The sequence below is a fragment of the Drosophila nasuta genome, chromosome 3 (genome assembly GCF_023558535.2).
Source record: "Drosophila nasuta strain 15112-1781.00 chromosome 3, ASM2355853v1, whole genome shotgun sequence".
Classification (NCBI taxonomy): Eukaryota; Metazoa; Arthropoda; class Insecta; order Diptera; family Drosophilidae; genus Drosophila; species Drosophila nasuta.
Window position 1 is genome coordinate 24,807,749 of NC_083457.1, and position 13,227 is coordinate 24,820,975.

Below are 13,227 nucleotides of genomic sequence, written 5' to 3' on the forward strand. Positions count from 1 at the left end.
CTGCTTCTGGGCAGATGGCAATTAGTGTCAATTAAACTGCAGGACACTTCAGCCAATGGCGAATTGCAATTTGCGTCAAGTTGTTTGTTCCGCCGTCCGTTCGTCGACAAACTTGCCACATCAGCTACTTGCCACTTGCCACTTGAGGCATTCCAGATCAGCGCCCTAGGCCACAGCCTTGCCTTGCCTTGCTTTGCGTTAGTGGCCTCTACGATGGCAAAGCGAAATCTCTTTATTATTTACATCAACAATTTATTGTGAAATGTTTAGATACGAGTAAAGCGAGAAAGTTCCAAAGATGATGCAACATCACTGGGCAGCAGGCAACAAAAGAAAGCAAAACATATCCAAAGCGAATACACGGTATTTATTTATAGATATTGTATAAAAACTACGCCGTGATTAAACAACGGACACACTTAAGCACTCGCAGCCAGCCACATGGAAACATACACGTTCCGACACATGAGAAGCTCCTCCATCTTCGTCTCTGTCTTCCCTGCGTTGCCCTTCCCCTTCTCTATCTGGCATATGCATCTGATATATAGGCCACACAACTCATCCCTATATGTGGTTCGGTGTCTGTGTGTGTGTTGGGAAACTGTTTAGACTAGAGCTCTTACCACAGTGGAAAGAATCGCTGAGAATTACGGCATCGAAAGAGTTGCACAATTAGTGCTGAGAAGTGATTGAAAGAATTTCCAAAGGGCAACTTTTTAATAGCAAGAAGATAATAAAACTCAACCTTATAGAAAAAGAGAAACGGCTACAAAATATTAGGATCCAAAAAATCTATTTATACCCATAGGGTATTATAACTTAGTGCCTGCAGTTAATGAATGTAACAATCAGAAAGAGGCTTCTCCAAACCTATAAAGTATATAGTATACAATATAAATTCTTTATCAACGTCAACGAAAACGGGTCTTAGTTGCTTTGGCTGATAATCTGGTATATTCTGTACTCTATGGTAAATTTTAAGGTTAGCACAATATCGAGATATCATGCTATTTTTGTGGTATGTTATTTAGGTATATTTTAAGAATAATAACGCACTGTTTTGCTTTTATTGAAAATGGGTAGCGGGTATCTCACAGTTGAGCACACTCGACGTTAGCTTGCTTGTTTGCTTATACCCGCTACCCATAGGGTAGAAGGGTATTATAACTTTGTACCGGCAGGAAATGTATGTAACAGGTAGAAGGAGGCATCTCCGACCCTATAAAGTATATATATATTCTTGATCAGCGTCAACAGCCGAGACGATCTAGCCATGTCCGTCTGTCCGTCTGTGTGTCTGTCCGTCTGTCCGTATGAACACCTAGATCTCAGAGACTATAAGAGATAGAGCTATAATTTTTTTTCGACAGCATTTGTTATGTTTGCACGCAGATCAAGTTTGTTTCAAATTTTTGCCACGCCCACTTCCGCCCCGTAAATAGAAAAGAATCGAGTAACAAGCGTAATTTTAAAGCTAGCTCCGAATTTTGGTATATACAATAAATACTATAGTAGCTATGATTCCTGAAAATTTGGTTGCGATCAGATAAAAATTGTGGAAGTTATTAAAGAAATACTTTTGTATGGGCAAAAACGCCTACTTACTAGAGCTCTTAGTTGCTTTGGCCGACAATCTGGTACGCTTGTTACGCTTGTTATTCGATTTTTTTGATTTGCGAAGGCGGAAGTGGGCGTGGCAAAAATTTGAAACAAACTTGATCTGCGTGCAAACATAACAAATGCTGTCGAAAAAAAATTATAGCTCTATCTCTTATAGTCTCTGAGATCTAGGTGTTCATACGGACAGACGGACAGACGGACGGACGGACAGACGGACATGGCTAGATCGTCTCGGCTGTTGACGCTGATCAAGAATATATATATACTTTATAGGGTCGGAGATGCCTCCTTCTACCTGTTACATACATTTCCTGCCGGCACAAAGTTATAATACCCTTCTACCCTATGGGTAGCGGGTATAAAAAAAGAGAACATAAAATTAGGTGCACATAATCAAAATAAATAAATAGTTTCGAATTATTTCAAATGTTTTCTTCATTAATTTATTTTAAACGCAGTAGCAAATTATAACAAGTAAGAAAGCTACAGTCGAGTGTGCTCGACTGTGAAATACCCGCTACCCATTTTGAATAAAAGCAAAATATTACGGTAATAATCTCAAAATATTAAAAATAAATATGCATGTATTTTCGATCGGGATTTGAACTCGAGCTCCACCGACCGGGTGGTTAAAAAAAAAAAAAGTTTGTATTTCGAGTGGGTTCGAACCCGGGCACCACAACATGCGCGGCTTACACTCTACCACCTGAGCTATCGCATTGCTTAAGAACCCCTATGCATACAGATGCTAATATAGACGAGCATGTATGTACGTATACGCATACATACAATACATACATAGCAGGCGGTTTTGCTCATACAAAATATTTCTTTAGTAAAATCCACAATTTTTATTTATAATTGTTGTAAATACGATAAAAAAAAAAAAATTTTGTTCCCCGAGCGGGCTCGAACCCGAGTCCCTCGACTACCGCAACAGTAATATGCTTGCACTCTACCAATAGAGCTATCGCAGTGCCTCTTGCATACAGATACAAATATAGAGGCGAGCATGTATACGTATACGCATACATACAACACATACATAGAAAGCGTTTTTGCCCATACAAAACTATTTCTTTAATAACTTCTACAATTTTTATCTGATCGCAACCAAATTTTCAGCAATCATAAATGCTATAGTTATTATTGTATATACCAAAATTCGCAATTCTAGCTTTACAATTACGCTTGTTATTCGATTTTTGATTTGCGGGGGCGGAAGTGGGCGTGGCAAAATTTGAAACAAACTTGATCTGCGTGCAAACATAACAAATGCTGTCGAAAAAAAATTATAGCTCTATCTCTTATAGTCTCTGAGATCTAGGTGTTCATACGGACAGACGGACAGACGGACGGACGGACAGACGGACATGGCTATATCGTCTCGGCTGTTGACGCTGATCAAGAATATATATACTTTATAGGGTCGGAGATGCCTCCTTCTACCTGTTACATACATTTCCTGCCGGCACAAAGTTATAATACCCTTCTACCCTATGGGTAGCGGGTATAAAAAGAAAAACTTTTTTTTTTTTTGGAAAACAAGGTAGAAAAATCTGGCTAAAAATTCACTCAAGTAGTGTAAATCTTATCAAATAAATTTCAGAACAAATGACTTAGTATTAATACAGAAAAAAAGACTTAACAACACTGGCTAAAGTCATAGAGTTAATTCAGCGTGAATAGAGATAAACAAATTGGGAGCAAAGATCCACAATGAATAGATTAAAGTAGCCCATTTTGTTGTCCGTAATTTATTGTTATTATACAATTTATTATTATAATTTATTGATTCGCCGTCTGTGCTTTCATAATATTCAATGATGGCTCATTTGAGCGTGGCCGTGCCTCCCAAATCTTTTTCAACTGACCCTTCTTCCCCCTCCTGCTCCTTCTTTTCCTACTAAAAATATGTTATGTCTGCATTCCACCTTTGGGTGCGTGATTTTCAACGCGATTTTATGGACGCAGTTCGTTGCTCGGACGGTGACCCAGATTCTCGTGAAAATGCGTGAAAAGGCGAAACATGTTATAAATAAAATGTAAGAGGCCGCATCAAGCAGAAGGGAAGTGAAAGTGGCGCATACGAAATTAAATAAAACAGAAAACAAAATGAATACAAGAGGCGACGACACACAAGAGTTAAAAGTGAAATGAGAAATCACACAGCAAATTATGTTGCATGTACTAACGAATTATTTGCTATAACATTTTAGTTTTATCTCTGGCAAATTTGCTTAAAATACCCTGTTCTGCTGCACAAATGGGGTTGATTTGCTTGGGCTTATAAATAAGAATTTAATTTAATACATTTGTATACTATAATAATACAAAACTTGCTATTTATCATATAAGCTAAAGTTAAAGCTATACGAATTCTAAAGCCACCTATTAACTGAAGATCTTGTGATCATATAAATAATAAAGCTTTAAAAAGCGAATGGGTTAAACAACGAAATATTACTAGTCCTATTTTGAGATCGTATAAATAATAAAACCTTACTTCTTAAGGCTCTTTAGCATGACTTAAACAATGACATATTACCAATCCTATAAATCCTATAGTTATTATTTACTTTTAATGAGTTCCTCTTAGTTGAGCATGCTTCGTAGTTAGTTAAGCTTTATGCGCTTTGTGAGATCTTGGCGTTGCTTTATTTATATAAATAGATACAACATGGCCACGCATATTTTGCGTTGCAAATATTTTTTGTGAAATGTTTCGTTTGCGTTCATTTGATTCACATGATTTTTTCGAGAGCTTCTTCTATTCGTTTCTTCTGGCATTTTGTTTATTTGCAGAGGCAAAAAACCGCACCGCAAAACTCTCAGATTATGCACCCGAAAGTGCAGCCACAGTTAGAGCACCATCACCACAAAGAGCACCAAAATCGAAAGCGAATGCAATTCCAAATTCGAGTACTGAATACTGCAATAGCGAGACAATAGACAACAACATTAAAAGCTAACTCTAGAGAGCACCACAACAGTTAACCGCAAATCCAGTCCAGCCACAAATACACATACAAACAGACACACACACAAACACACACACATAGAAACACACACTTACACTAAAGAGACCACCGCAGAAAGCATTTGGCACAAACAGAAACACACAAAATGGTGGACGATATATCGCCCATGCATCATCGCATGCAGAAGAAGACGAGAAGCGCCTCGATCTGTGCCACCGGGGCCAGCATCGAGACCGTCATCCACAACATGCCCTCGGGCAGTGCCACGCCCGAGGGCGGCACTCCAGGCTACAGACGTCGCCGCCCCGCAACGCGCTCGCAAAGTGCTCGCATCACATCGGGTGCCAGATCGGTAAGTGAAACTAACATTCTAGTATTTCATTTCGCTGCTTAATTAACTAGCTGGTTACATGCATATTTAGTTAGTTATCTAATTAATTGATTGCTTATTTAGCCATTCAGTTGCCGCATACAAACATAAGTAGTAATAGATACGGTTTGCATCGCACATTTAGTACTTGTCACTTAGTGATGAGCGCGTGATTGCAACTATCGTGTTAAATCGCAAAAGCACTTTTTAGAGATGTACTTTATTAAAAGTTCTTATAGCAACAATGATTAATAAGTTTACTTATATATAAATTTATTACTTTTTTCTTAGCTTAAGATTTTGTAGATGCTATCTTGATTCGCTTGAAGAATTTTGAAAATACGAATTAAATCGCTATAGCACCATTTACTGATCTACTTTATTAGGTGGATATATAGCAATAATACAATATTATTACTTTTTACTTAGCTTACGTTTTTTTTTGTATCTGTTATATTAATACGTTTGGAACAGCTAAAGAGTTCTAAAGCTTTTTGCAAACTATCAAATTAAATCGCTATAGCACAACTCAGTTCAGCAAGTCAGTTCATTAAGTTTTCGTTATATATATTTATTGCATTCTACTTGGCTTAAGTTTTATTTAAGCAGTTTCGACATTATCCTAATTCATATGGAGCAGGTAAAAAATTTTAAAATATTTTACAAATATCGTATCAAGTAGCTAAAGCACATATTAGTAATACAATTAATTAGAAGTTCTTGTAGCATTGCCAAAAAGTATATAAACATTTGTTTTATTTTATTTAGCTTTTTATATATTAAACTTAATTCGTTTGAAGAAGATGAATAATTTTGAATATATCGAATCAAATCGATATGTCACTAGTTAGACTTCTATTATAACAAGTTATTATAACAATAATATTAGTTATTATAACAATAATATTAAGTTTAGTTTTATCTCAATGCATTACATTTTACTTAGTAATATATCCTATATTAAGAATTTATGGAAGAATTAGAAGACTTACATATGATTGATATACTATAAAACTTATTATTCTTATTTTGTTATTGATATTAAATAAGGAAATCTATAAGCTTAAAGTTAAGAGTCAAAATAATTCAACGCTGGGCGATAAATATTTTAGCTCTCATATAAATAACTGTGCGCTAAAGTTAAGCACTCTGCAGATAGTTTTGTATTTCTTCTTGACATTAAATCAAGTGGCAATTATTTTAATTGTGCTTCAAAGGAAGAATAAATGGTATATGTATAATACTCAGTATAATTGTTAAGCTCATAAACTCATTAAATGCTTTTCATTTTAGTGTTTAACTCGTAAACAAACTCACATTTTGGCTCCATTTGCATTTTGGCTACATTTTCTATTTGAATAGATTCAGATTCAGTGTTCAGTGTTTTTTCATCGCTAGCTTAAGCTTGTATTGTTTGCGAGTCCATTGCAAATGTTTTTATAAAAGGCAGCACAGCAGGACTTCAAGTGAAATTTGATATAGTCGCACTTAAGGAACTCGCAGCAGTTGTGGCACGAAAATTGGGCAACTGGCAGTTGCATGCAACAAGAGTATAAGAGTACAAGAGTGCTGATGCAGCAAGCGCTTGTGCTCGTAGTTGTATACAAATCAGATTTAGATTGAATCGCCTGCAGCTGGAGTAAGCACTTGCCACTTGCCACTTGCCACGTGCAACAAGCAGTGCACTTTGCGTGCGGCTAAGTGGCAACCTCGTTGGATGCATTTGTATGCAAATTCGATGCTCTCGCTCCGGCCATGTTTATTTGCCAAAATGAAATCACGTGCATTTGTGTCGTTAATTTGCAGCTTGTAATTTGAATTGCAATACGAGATTTATTATACATCGGGGAGAGATTGAATGTAATAGAGTGGCAACTACTATAAAGCTGGCGGGGAACTCAAAGTGGGAGCCGCTCTCGACTGTGGCGGCAAATACGTATCGGGCATCAGCGATGGACTCAGGGCGTAGATCATTTGCTCCACAATATCACGATCGTAGCCGGTTTGGAAGTTGCCCCGCGATTGCCGCAACATGGCCAGACGCATGCTCAGCTGATTCATGCGCAACTCGTGCTCCAGATTGAGTTCGACGGATTCCTGCTTCGATGGCGTTGCCTGCACAACTTCCTCCGTCTTGGCTGTCATCTTGCTCACGCGTCGAGCGCAACGTCGCTGCTGAGCCAACACCATCAGCTGCTCCAGTCCGTTGGTCTTTGGTGGCGTTTGTCGCGGCACGGGAGGGCACGGCTGGACGGGACGTAGGCACTGGCAATAGCCCAGATTGTGTTGCAGATATTCATCGAATTCCTCGCAGGGCGCAAGTATTTTTTGATAGTTCTCCACGGCCATCAAATCGGCAGGATCCAGATGACGTGAGCCACAGTCGAGCTTGAGATAACTGCAATGGAAGTAGCCAAACAACTCCTCGGCCAAATCCATAAAGAACTTGATGGGCTTGTGAAACATGTCGCCCAACACGAAAGGCGTCTCACTGCTCAGATCCAGTTTGCGACTCTCCCGACGAAAGGCCAACAGAAACTTACGCAGCGCATTCAGACCACGATGCATCGCCGAATTCGAGCTGAGTATGATCTGATAGTGCACTTGATACTTGTTCACAATGGCATCGGTGTCGGCAATGGGGAATTTCGGTGCCGAGCACGACATTTCCGTCTTCACCATATAGTCCTTGGAGAGTTTCAACAGCTTTTCCGCCGCCATGCGTTGCAGCGACAATTCGCTGAGCCATTCCTTGAAGTAGTCACGAAGTGCCTCGTCCAAGTTGAGTAGCTCCTTTAGCACACTCGCTTCCAAGCCCTCGTGATCTTGCTGCGCTCGCCTCGAGCTCATGAAGAGCGAGGACTGACCCAAAGGATTTAGGCACTCCTCACTCCGTTGCAAATACTGCACGGTCAAGCGTTTATTTATTACGCGCATTCTGTACGATTTCGAAGTATTAACTAAAGAGTTGCCAATCACTTCAACCAACTTTGGGCTGCTTTCTCAGTCTTCTTGTGTTATGTTTTGTTCAAGTATTTCACTATTAATTAACAAATTTATTAAACCAAATGGCAAAATGAGCAGCAGCCTACTGTGGAGAGAATCTACTCAACTTAATTTAACATGATACTTGGCCAACCAATTAAAATTGAAATCGATTTAAGAATATTAGCTAAGAGCTTCGAGTATTGTTCAGGCATTTATAATCTCAATTTAAAAGACTAGAAATGGCAAAAGTTTTCATTGAAAAAGTTTTTGTTGTTAGACATTTGAAATGCGTCTCACAAGATTCAAATTTAACATTCTTTATCAGAAATTTTAATAGACAAAGATGTTTTCTCGGAATATGCAGTTTATTACATTTTTATACATTTCTGAGATGGTGGAAATTGCAGATTGAAAATATTAGTAATTTTTATATATGGCATAGTATATTTTTAACATAGTAGTATAATGATATACCAAACATAGCTTTCGGTATATATTAGTTGTTAATATATTTCTGAGATGGTGGGAATTGCAGTTTAGAAGATTTTCAGTATTTTAAGTATAGTAGTATATTAATATACTAAAATATCTTTTGGTATATTTTAGTTGTAATTATATTTTTAAGTACTCTGATAAATACTGTAAAGTAAATGTTTATTATGTAATCGTACATTAATATACTAAAAATATTCTTTGGTATATTTTAAAATATTTTCACAAAAATGGAGACTGAATATTCTACAGTCGAGCACGCTCAACTCAAGCCTTCTGGCTTGCTTCATACAGTAATTATCGCAATAAATATTAAAAATAATGACTTCTAAGACAAGAGACCTTATACTCTATATTACTTGCGCTGCTTCATTTGAGAAGCTAAAGTGCTGAAGCCGCAGCCAAAGCTCCTTTAATATAGCTGCTTTAATAAAGAAGGCGTCAACACAATATATCCCTTTTCAGTTGGTGAATATTGAAAGCCAACTTAAAGAGAGCTCATCCCAAGCGGCTTTACAAAAAAAAAAAAGAAAAAGAAAAAAAGAAGCGCGCTCACTTCAGAGTTGTCAAAAGATTACGCCAATTCGTTAGACCTTTCTCACCAAGTGTGCATAAAATATGTAAGCGACGAGTTGTACAAAAGTTGTGTGCAAAACTGGCTGCTTTTTCAGCTTGGCTATCATCTCATTTCAGCATGTTTATCGATTTCCCCTCCACGAGCCGAGGCAACAACAGTTGGTGGTGTTGATTGTCAAGCGGCAGGAAGGTGAGCGACAGAGACAAGGGAGGGAGGAGGAAAGGAAGTTGGCCAACAGAGAAGCAGGACAACAGTTTTGACAGTTGCCAGCCAGAAGCATTGAATTTCACGTCATAATAAAAGAGCGATACAACAACAATCTAAAACGTGCCACATGCCACGCGTCATTTAAGATCTGTTTTGCATGTTGCCAGCGCTGCGATTGCGTTTGCGTTTGCGTTTACGTTTACGTTTACGTTTAAGAAAATGCGTCTGCCCCAATTTTGATTGAGTGTCTGTCGCCTAAGCCCGGCTGAATTTGAGAGTGTGAATTGAATTATGCTCTGGCCAAATTCAATTTCTGATGCTATTCCATTGCGCACAAAGGATCCAAGCACGTGTCATATGTGTCAAAGGCCATGTCGTGCTGAGCTCTGTGCTGCGCCGTGTGCCGTGTACCACGCTGCGTATGCGTAACGTCAACGTTATTCTATGTTTCGTGTTTGTCTGTCACGAGATTGAAGTGTGCAAAGTGCTGTGTGTGTGTGACTGAGTGATGTCCTTGTTTGTCCTGCTCCTTGGGTGGCGTTATTAGCACACAAAATGCGGCATCAAGTGAAGCCAATGTGCAACCGTTGCCAAGCGTAAATATCAAGGAGCAAAAAAAAAATAAATAAAATGGCAACGATGCGCTACTAACTGCAAAAAATTTACGAGTTTTAGGGGAGAAAAGTTTCAGCAGCTCGACATCAACATACTTTACACATATGTCACATTAGGGCGTTGCCGGGGCGTGGCCATCGGCATCATTACGCAGCTGGCAATGGGAAGACCCAGCAGCAAATGGAATGAAATGAGTTTTCTTTGCTTGTGCAAAAAACAAGGAGAAGAAAAAAGCTGAAAAGAACTTGCGAAGTCTGTCGATTTTATAATAAGTTCGCCGCACTTTTGCAGCTGCACGCAGCAAAGTTTAATGAGACATCAGGCTAGACAAAAGAAATGACAAGAAAAGCGACAAAGACAAACGAGAGACAGAGAGAGAGAGAGATGCAATGAGAGTGTAGTAGGTGTAATTTCAAGTTAAAACACGACGCATTCGCGCTTTGGCAATCAGCATGATCACAACTACAAATTCACAATGCAAACGGCGCAGCTTAACAAGTGGAAAGCTCATTTTCCCAACAACAATAATGAATTCCTTTTGGGTTTTTTACTACTACTCATTTGCATACTCTTCTAAAGACAACTAGCATGGATAAAGAACGGAACGGAATACTAAAAAGAACTTTACGAGTCTCTGTGGGGAAATTGATATTGTCGTCGATAATAATAAAGTATTCTATCATTTGATAAGCAAACTTTATGAGTTGAATCATCAGATTTATAACGGAAGTGCGTTGCTCTCTAATTTATGATTATTCATTAAATGCGGCTAACTGAAAGTGTGGATAAATTCTCATATTTAATAGCCAAAAATAGACAATTTCATTGACTGTATTTTTTATGACACATAAGAGTCGCATCAATTAACTAGAATTAATATAACTTGCTTATCTTCAAGCTGATACTATGGTTGAGCTTCTCTTATCGGTCATATTTGCTGTTATAACAACTAGGAAAGGAACAGTCCAGTGTGCTCGACTGTGAGAAACCCGCTATCCATTGTGAATAAGAGCAAAACTGTAGGGTATTACTTTTAAAGTATACCATATTATCTGAAATTTTTGTCTGATCTCAATCGAATTTTAAGGATTCATAAATACTATTGTTATTATTGTATGTATGTACCATAAAATGATATAGCTATCTCTTATAGTCTCTGAGATTTGGGTGCTCATATGGACAGTCAGAGAGACGGAAACACATATATCGAATCGGATATATCAAAGAATATATACATATACTTTATGGGGTCGGAGATGACTCCTTATGCTCGTTACATACACTTCCTATAATATAATTTATAATACTTTTCTATGAGTTGCGCGTATAGAAAGTTATATTAATAGTATAATTTTATTAAGAATGAAAATTTCAGATATTTTAGAAAAGCGTTAGCAAACTGTTAAAAATAATTTCATATTTAATATATACATAAAAAAGATGTCATAAAGCTCTTGCTATCTTTATACTTTTTTTTAAAAAAGTAAACAATCACACAAAAAGCTCAAAATAATCTCATTACAAGCTGTGGCACAAAGCTGTTTCGAGCTATCCAATTATACTTTAATAATAGGATATGACAGTAAAGTATTTTAGCCACATTCTAAAGTTGATGAATCCAATTAATATATAGAACATAAGTCAGATGAGTTATGTTGGTCAGGATTTAGTTCTTACCAATTGGGCATAAGGAAAGCCGAAATGGTAATAAATTAACAGCTTGACGCACAATGAAAGCGAATGCCCCACGGACTAATTGGGAATTAAGCAGACACAAATTGAAGACAAGGTCGAACGACAATCAGGGAATAGTCAAGTCAAGTTGAGAGACAGAGAGAGGATCAAAAGCACAAAAGCCGGATGTAATTAATTTTGCTGGCAGCCCACAAAAAGTCCAGCTAACTGAAGACATGCTGCATCCGGCAGTGACAACTAAAAATGAAAGAACTTATGTACATACTTCGTGCTGTATGTAGTTATAAATATGTACGAGTATGTATGCAACAATATTTGATTAAGCCAGCAAGTAAAACAGAGAGACACAGAGACGGAGGGAAACAAGTGGAGCAATTACTGGTCACGCGAACTCAACTCTGGCCTAGAGTTTCGGCCTACAGCCATGAATTGTGGTGCGCCATAAAAAGGCGCAAGGCATTGGCCACTAAATAAACACAGACAGTGGCGAGAAGGAAGGGGAAAAGGGGAGAGGACTTGGCTAATGGCTGGTCGCCTGCACTGTGTGGCTGTGGCCCAAATCCGTCGACACTTGACAGCTGATGCCGGCACGTAAAGAACGCTTCCGGCTAAAAGACTGAGCGAACCTCGTGTATAAGCCACAAAAGCGAGAGTGAGGGCCATTATCGGAAGGGGCGGGGGGAAAGCAGTCGGAAGCTGCTAACAAAGTTGAAGCTATTGCAGTCACATTCACATTGAAACTCAGTGTCACATTCACATGTCGCATAAAGTTTTGCAGCGCCAAACTGAATGCAGAAGACGCACAAACTGTTCGGACAGGTAAAAAAGGAGAAAGGAGATGATAGACGGGAGGGGGGCAGGGGAAAAGAGCAAAGCAGACAGCACACAGCACATAGGACAGGTGTGGGACAGGTGCTTAAATGGGTTTTCGTTGCGTTGTCAACGCACACGCATCCGTGTCGAAAGGATATGGCTAGAGACAGAGTGGCGATTTAGTTAGCCAAAGGACGTGCAACAAACAAACGCAACGCTGATTGCCATTTGAGTGGCAGCCAAGCTTTAGATTCCCTCCATTTCTGCCCCCTATTCAATGAATGAATGAGTGAGTGTAGCTCGATTAAGCCTTGACATTTTTCCAGTAAACTAAACTAAACTCAAGTCACACACACAGAGAGAGAAAGAGCAAACAAATGCAATTTGATTTGTGTGCGACATTTTGCAATTTAATTTCTTGCTGCGCCAATGCATAAATCAATGCCCTGATAGACTCAAGAATCAAGACTCAGACTGCGACTGCTATTGCGACCCTGCCAAGCTGTCTCCGACGCTGTCTGATTGTCTGATTGATGATGTAACTGTCAATGGGGCAAGATTATGTATACGCCACATGGGCCACTTGCCCTTAGGCTTCCACTTGTTGTTTACACAGACATTTAACCCGAAGTCTCTCTCTCTCTTATCGACTCTTGCAGGTCCGTCGTCGCACTCAGGCGCAGCAGCAGCAGCAACAGCAACAACACACGCTGCAGGAGACACGCTCGTATTGCACCAGCGAGCCGCGACTAAGCGAAACGGAGACGCCTCCGCAGCGTCGCAAACTGTCGCAGCGTCGACCGCAGCCGCACGGTAAGTTTTAATGGCCAATCAAAAAGTGTGCCGCCAACAAATTAGCCAAGTGCCGT

At 38.9% G+C, this 13,227-nt stretch overlaps 2 protein-coding genes across 4 annotated transcripts in view; one reads left to right on the forward strand and one right to left on the reverse strand.

Moving 5' to 3' along the window:
* Nucleotides 1–13,227, forward strand: part of LOC132788745 (GTP-binding protein RAD) — a 42,539-nt gene that overhangs the window by 15,186 nt on the left and 14,126 nt on the right. For 2 of the 3 annotated variants that reach the window (XM_060796298.1, XM_060796299.1), the window contains exons 2-3: nt 4,426–4,953; nt 13,018–13,171. In XM_060796298.1, the coding sequence (XP_060652281.1) occupies nt 4,747–4,953; nt 13,018–13,171 (361 nt within the window). In that variant the 5' untranslated portion in view covers nt 4,426–4,746. The remainder of the gene's footprint in view (nt 1–4,425; nt 4,954–13,017; nt 13,172–13,227) is intronic. The other variant, XM_060796300.1, reaches the window with a different exon arrangement.
* Nucleotides 6,691–8,051, reverse strand: LOC132792718 (uncharacterized). The gene has a single exon (XM_060802169.1). It carries the CDS (start codon nt 7,906–7,908, stop codon nt 6,850–6,852), a length of 1,059 nt encoding a protein of 352 aa, XP_060658152.1. The 5' UTR covers nt 7,909–8,051; the 3' UTR covers nt 6,691–6,849.

What these genes read in the sequence shown, in the direction of transcription:
- LOC132792718 (XM_060802169.1), bottom strand. Translation starts at nt 7,908, where the DNA reads ATGCGCGTAATAAATAAACGCTTGACCGTGCAGTATTTGCAACGGAGT.